This window comes from Musa acuminata, chromosome BXJ2-6, assembly GCF_036884655.1.
Source record: "Musa acuminata AAA Group cultivar baxijiao chromosome BXJ2-6, Cavendish_Baxijiao_AAA, whole genome shotgun sequence".
NCBI classification, from domain to species: Eukaryota; Viridiplantae; Streptophyta; class Magnoliopsida; order Zingiberales; family Musaceae; genus Musa; species Musa acuminata.
The window spans coordinates 5,198,610-5,205,589 of NC_088343.1; the positions used below are offsets into that span (position 1 = coordinate 5,198,610).

The following is a 6,980-nucleotide window of genomic DNA, read 5'->3' on the forward strand; positions in this document are numbered from 1 at the left end:
AGCTTCAGCAGGGGGCTCCCGGACAAGCTGAGGGCCAGCAGGAGAGAGCGGAAGGGGGGCGATGGGGAGGACACGATATGGAAGAAGACCATCATCCTGGGGGAGAAGTGCAAGGTTGGGAGCGACGAGGAGGAGGAGGAGATGGTGGTGGTGGACGAGAACGGGAACCGGCAGAGGTCCTACCGCCCGAAGTCGCCGAGGTCGCAGCAGACGTCTCGGAACAACTCGTTCGCGTACCCCGACGAGACGCCGTCGTGATCGGCCGGCAGCAATGGTTTTGGAGGCGCGGGATCTCCCGTGCAAATGGTGATTCCTTTGAGACGCTGCGTTCTGTCATGTCCGAAGCAATGAAGAATATATGTCGTCATCTTCCTTCTGACATGACAAGCCAACATAGTTGGTGGCGTAGCCACGATGGATTGAGAATGCGTTCCCCTAATCTTTCAAGAACAAAGCAAGCTTCTTCTCTTTTTATTCTTGTTTGCATTAATTATTTGCCTTTTCATGGTGTTGCGACTGTTCATCGTGGCAAATGCTTTCATCGGATACTTCGAATTCTCTGTTTCTCGTATTAGTTTCTACTTGCCTATGTTTTTCCTTTTTCTTTTGTTGATATTGGAGTTGCCACATCGAAATCAGTGTTCAAATGCATAACAAAGGAATCCAATCTCTCGATGCATTGTGTCACTTCTATACATACATACATACGATGTTTGGTTTTCTTCGAGTGACGTAGAATATACTCAATTCAAGAATTGCCTTTTAGTCTCGAGTTATCTAAATCGATTAGTATATTCTTATACATATGATAAGTTTCATATTCAAGTTCATGTAACGACGATGATGAGCATTATGTATGTCATTTGATGTATTAATTTTTTTAATTAAAAAAAAGAAAATGATTTCTTATGAATCATGCGCCTCCTCATCGATACATGCTGTAGTTTGTGGGACGAGTAAATGTGGTGCAAATCTCTCTTGATCAATTTCTTTATGAAATCATCATTTACTTTGTTGGTGAGTGTGTCTGAGAAATAGCTTGAAAGCATTGTAATTATGTTCCTTGTTTTGATGTGTCTTCTGTCCATATATTATATATAATTTAGCCCTGTTCTTATTTACTATGCTAATTTCTTCTCTCCCAACTCTCAATTATTTCCTGTGTCAAGTTTTGCATGTCTGTTATCCATCAGAATTTAGAACGAGTGTGATTGTGTCTCTGTCAGAAAGAATTCAGTTCCTGCAAAGACATGGCTAACAATCACCTGTAGAAGTAAGGAAAACTGCTCTTACTTCTTCAGTAAATGCAGGACAAAGAGTTGTTGACCACTGGCATGATAGAGAATACATGTGTGAGATTTTAATTCAAACCTTTGCTGTATTCTGAATCATCTTGAGAGAATGTGCACAAGAAAGAATTCAGTTCCTGCAAAGACATGGCTAACAATCACCTGTAGAAGTAAGGTAAACTGATCTTACTTCTTCAGTAAATGCAGGACAAAGAGTTGTTGACCACTGGCATGATAGAGAATACATGTGTGAGATTTTAATTCAAACCTTTGCTGTATTCTGAATCATCTTGAGAGAATGTGCACAAGATTGCTAGTAATCACCATCACAATTCTGATCTTTTAGAACTTTCCACCATTGTCCATCCAGTTGGCCAGGTTGAGAAGTAGAACTGTAAGCACAAGATAGAGGCTCCATGGAAGGTTAGAGAGAATACCAGCTTGTTGACTCCACCATCTCTCCACTAAGCATCAATCTACCAGTGCTAAAAAGAAAATAAATGGATTTTGAGAGTTTATGAAGGCCTCAAACACAGCCATCGCCATTGGAGTATTCACCATAAATCTACAAGAGAATTACAGGGGGAAAAAAAAGAAAAACAAATTCACCATATAGAAAATTCAGCCAGAAAAATAGGTTGCATGAGAGAACAAAGTAGCATATAATTTAGCAAACGATTACAAGTTTTCGAGACTCCTAATTAACGAGTCAGTCTTAAATCCGACATGTATATATGCATATCATTTCTTCCATTTTGGCATCAAAGCAAAAGGTTTATCCATCCAACTTCACCATTTGTCTGCCATGAAAGAGACATCCTGATGTTTTTCTCTCAGAGAAATACACAATGAATTACATTCTTTTCCATGTTTGATGGATCAGCCAAAGTAATATCTGAACACAATTAGCTTATCCTAATTCATCAATTCACATGGAAAGAAGTGGATGAACCACATAGAATTTAAAGGAATAATCAGGTTGCTTTATTGCTCACTAAGTTAGCAACGTGATGAGCAACAAGAAAAGCACGAAAGCCACGTCTTTTGGGCAGCAACTGGTTCTTCTTTTGGAGGCTCTGCTTCTTGATGCTCTGTTTGTGGTAGAGGCTGCTCGAGCTGTTCCTTTTGAAATGCAGGACGCACTGATTCTTTCACAGACCCATTTCTTCCTTCAGCAGTCAATCTGAAACAGCCAAGTGATCACTTTTAGAAGTGGAAAAAGCAATTTTACACAGACATCTAAATTTCAAAGCCAAGTCATCCCAAGATGCATCAATTAGAAAAATTGATCCTAACCAAAACCCTAACAATTCCCTCTTAAGATGCTACATTGAGCAAATGCAATAACAGCTGCAACATATAGCAAAGCTTGAATTGTATCAGTTTCAGTACGTCAAGTTGTGTTTCATAAGGATTAAGATGATAATAATGGACCCCACAACCATGCTACTTTCAGATTGTGAATGCATTGTCAACTCAATGTATTCATATGTATATTTATAAGTATCAGTTTTATGGCGGAGGGTGAGAGAAGTACATACATTGGAAATGCAAAAGAACGATAGCTGTTCACACTGCCACCATCAGAAAACTGAGATGTGCTATCAGAATGACGAATACCATCAGTTGCACGAGATTTGTCATTTTCAGCATGCTCCTCGATGGTTGTCTTTAAAACATCATCCTTCATAGCTTCATCATTTGCTGCTCCGTATTCAACTGTTTGTTGTAAACCAGGTCCTGCTCTACGTTTTGTGGGGGTAATGTCAGCCATGGGAGAAATTGGAGGATAACCGTCCAATTGGCTACCATATAAGCCGGTCAGATCTCCAGACTTTCCCATATGGATACTGAACAACGATTCATTAGAAGCCACGCTCCATTCCATTGGTGTAGTGGACTTTGTCCTTGCGAATACAGAAGAAGGTATCCTATTTGGATCAGGGACATCTGATCTATACATTGATTGAACCGGAGGAGACTGCTTTGTTCCAGCATTGCCAGAATTATCAGATCCAGGACTGCCATTAGAATCATAGGAAGAGAATGATATTTCTGTTGGCACTTTACTTGAGCCTAGACCTGCTTCTACTTGTGTATTTTCCACACGAAGTGAAGATTGCAAGTCGTTTCTTTGCATCTCATGAACAACTGCCATTGGCTTGCCAAGCTCACTTGCATCTAACTGGAAGAATTCCTCCTCTGATGAAGTGCTTGAAGAAGAGGAATTTGAGCATGATCTTTCTTTCACAGTTTTAGGCTTAATTGCTGGCTTGGGCAGATCAGGGTTATCAACCTTGACACCGGAAATACCAGCCTTTTCATGCCCTTGATTTGCATTGTAATATTCAGAACTTTCTCTCCCATGTTCAGAATCCATAAGCAATGTCTGAATCAGGTCTTAAAGTTCCACATTACAGCATCAAGCAAATATTTCTGTTGAAAAAAAAAAAAAAATGATTCTCTGCTAACTTGTAGATGAAACCTATAAATGCTTAATGAGACAAAAAAAAACTAGAGAATGTAAATAGAAACTTTTTTGGTGCTTATTGTATTAAGATCATAAAGCAAAACAGCAGTAAAAAATTACCAAATTGATAACAGATAAGTGGCTTAGGATCATGCACACAGAATCACAAAACACGAGAAACTTTGTAAATGTGTTGCCTTTCACATGTGACTGTAGTATCAAAATTATTGATATTTTGAAAATGTGTTGCCTTTAAGAACTGAGATAACTGATGAATCTATTCTAAAGAAGTCACTAATTTATCACTCAGCTGCTTCTAATTGCACAATATCAACCTTCACAATTCTTTCCCTAGTTCACAGGAGCCATATAGTTTTGTAAATAAAAGGGCGTACCTAGTGTAAACAAGGTGGGGTATGGGAAGGGTCAATTATGTAACCTTACCTTCAAATATTTAAAGATGTTATTTCCGTGACTCGAACCCTGGTCTCCCAAATATATAGTTGTCCTTTTCTCAGCATACAAAAAAAAAAAAAAAATGCAAGATGTAACACTTAAGAGGAAGCATTTAAAAGGAAAATATATCTGGAACTACAACAGATAGAGATAAATGAATACCTAACATGGATCAGATGGACTACCTTATATTATCATTAATGAATTGGAAATGGACTTCCCACTGGTGACAGATAATCATGGATGAATTTTTCTAATTCCAATTACTGAAGCATGTGACTACTCCGATCATCTTACAAATAAGAAACTTTTGAAACAAGCCCAATATGAAATCCATAAATGCTTCATAACAGAATGGTTGCAAAATACAGGAGTGAAGTGTGTTGTGATATAAGAAATTCAGAAGATCATAGAACAGACAGATAAAATGATGCAATCTGTGCACTTACAAGAGCACATATGGTGACTTCGAAGAAGCTAAGGGAGGCTTGAGCGTATTATTAAGAACACAAAGCTACTAATCTTTATTTAAGCTATTGCAGTTAGTCTACTTTTCGTTAATCAACACTTGATGCCAAGACAACGACGATCCAAAATATGACTGGGATAACCCAAACTCCACACATTTCCTTGATTTAACTTCTGCAAGCCTGAACTCATGAACATACTATTCATGATTTCAGAATTTTACATTATATCGGTTTGACCTCTGATTCAATGGTACGAACAACCATTTTTCCTTTGATCATGATTTTGCAAAGGATTCAATCAAGAACATCTTAAAAGTGCATCAACATGAATGAACCGCCTACCAAGGCACATTATGAAAGGATCAAAGAACGAAACCTTACCCTCTTGACTCCCAGCTAGAAGCAATCTTATCGTGGCACCAAGGCTTGTTGTCTATTCAAGGCATCTTATAAAGCAGAAGTTTTGAGACATACAAAATCATAAAATCAATATCAGATGAAAACTAAAAAAAATTGCAAACTAAGATACTTTGAAGATTAGAGAGAGAGAGAGAGAGAGAGAGAGAGATCCAGAATCAACACAAAAGAAGTATGAGTTGATAAGAGTAATAAAAAAACACCTTCGGCATAATTCCACCAAACAAAAAGGTAATAAAAATCTCAGAAGGGCTGCAAAAAGTACCTCGAACGGAGCCTGATTCACAAAAACAATGACAATAAGCGAAAAAGAAAAGACAGTCCTTCCTCCTCCTCCGCCTTCCCTCTCTGAGAGGAAAACAGAGCAGGATGACTGCCTATAATTGGCAAAGAAGAATGATAAGAACCTATTGGAAACAAAGCCGAAAAGAAAAACCGAACCTTTACCCAAAATAGTGCGAAGACATCCTCTTGCAGATCTCCGTCGGGCGCAAATCACGGGATGCCCTCCGCGGCCAACCATCGAACCACACCCCTTCTTCGTTCTTCCCCTACGTTTCCTTTCCCGAGTCCATTCACGGTGGATTCTTTTGCCGCTGCGACCACCGCCGCGACTAGGACTGTCCTCTGACTCATCCATTGCCGCCACGATCGCCGCCCGGTCCCCTCTCCTCCCAGCCGCTCTCCCGGCATTAACTCCCTTCTCCGCCTTACCTGCTCAAGTGATATTGAATTCTATCGGTGCTTTCCCGATTAGCCGTATTGTGAAGATGCAGGCGCTTTCTTTCCGTTGATTGCTCGGCCAAATCATAATACTTCTATTGGCACCCCAGATCTAACAGAACAATCAAACCTTTCCCGCTCCGCTTGGTCCTCTGTTGCTTGTTTACTCAAAACTCTCGCAATACTACTTACTCGCTGAGCACATCGAGGTTCATCGCCGGACTTTGAGCTCTACGACGAGTATGAAGTCAAGTAAGAGAATCATATATGGCAAGCAAGTTAGGTACCAGTAACAACAAAATGAGGACGGAGGCGGAACTCTTCTATAAGGTCAAGCCAAAAACACAAAGCAAAGGGATGATGGTCTTGTGCCAACTGTATCTTTCTGCTTGAGCACAGGGTTTTCACCGACTTATCTTTCTACTTGAGCTCGTCTTGCGCCAGCTATATCTTTCTGCTCGAGCTCTTCCTGAGTGATCGAAGGGGGAAAGCATATCCATCCCTCACTCGCATTCTCCTAATCGAGCAGAAAGCCACACGGTGATCATCCGGTTTCGTTTGTAAAGAACCAAACCATTAAGGCCGTATCCGGTCCGTACAGGATTTATACGTCGGGTGCATGTTTCCATCGGGTTCTCTGAGATGATGGCAGCAGCTGGCCAGTTGTGTTTTTTTTGGGAACCATGAGAGCGCAACACTGGCAAAACCATCAAAGAAAGTACTGAAAGAACAGCGAATTGGTGCACCAGTCCTCCAAAGAGGGATGGCGAGCCCAATTGCCACTCCAAGCATAGATTCACGATAGCCAAAAGCATTGCGAGCCACAATGATATCATCTGATGAACTTTGGTCGCTAAGCATTTCATTACTCCCAACCCAAAAGCATTCCAGCTCATGAGGCCTGCGTTGACATGAGATAAGATAAAGCACAAGAGAAGCATACAGAACAGCGAAATAAAATGCAGGCAACTAATCAGCCTTAATAGACAGACTGACAGTTTGGTGTTTTCCCTTTATCAACCTTAGAAGCATCAGGAAACTGGATATATATCAGTGAACCAATGTAACCTAAATGCTTCACCTTTCACTGCAGCAGAAATGCCTCCTTTTTGCAGCTCAAAAAGAGACTGCAATTCAGCAATCGTCTTTAAACAC

At 40.3% G+C, this 6,980-nt stretch overlaps 1 protein-coding gene across 6 annotated transcripts; it reads right to left on the minus strand.

Moving 5' to 3' along the window:
* Nucleotides 1–1,927: 1,927 nt before the first annotated feature.
* Nucleotides 1,928–6,913, minus strand: LOC135614376 (uncharacterized). 6 transcript variants are annotated; one of them, XM_065111688.1, is made up of 4 exons: nt 5,368–6,913; nt 5,067–5,131; nt 2,831–3,725; nt 1,928–2,472 (listed from the first exon to the last, which is right to left on the minus strand). In XM_065111688.1, exons 3-4 carry the CDS (start codon nt 3,667–3,669, stop codon nt 2,289–2,291), a joined length of 1,023 nt encoding a protein of 340 aa, XP_064967760.1. In that variant the 5' UTR covers nt 3,670–3,725; nt 5,067–5,131; nt 5,368–6,913; the 3' UTR covers nt 1,928–2,288. The 6 variants fall into 6 exon arrangements, with proteins under 6 accessions (XP_064967760.1, XP_064967761.1, XP_064967765.1 ...); XM_065111689.1 differs by having other exon boundaries at nt 5,306–6,913; XM_065111693.1 differs by lacking the exon at nt 5,067–5,131 and having other exon boundaries at nt 5,550–6,913.
* Between the last annotated feature and the right edge of the window lie 67 nt (nt 6,914–6,980).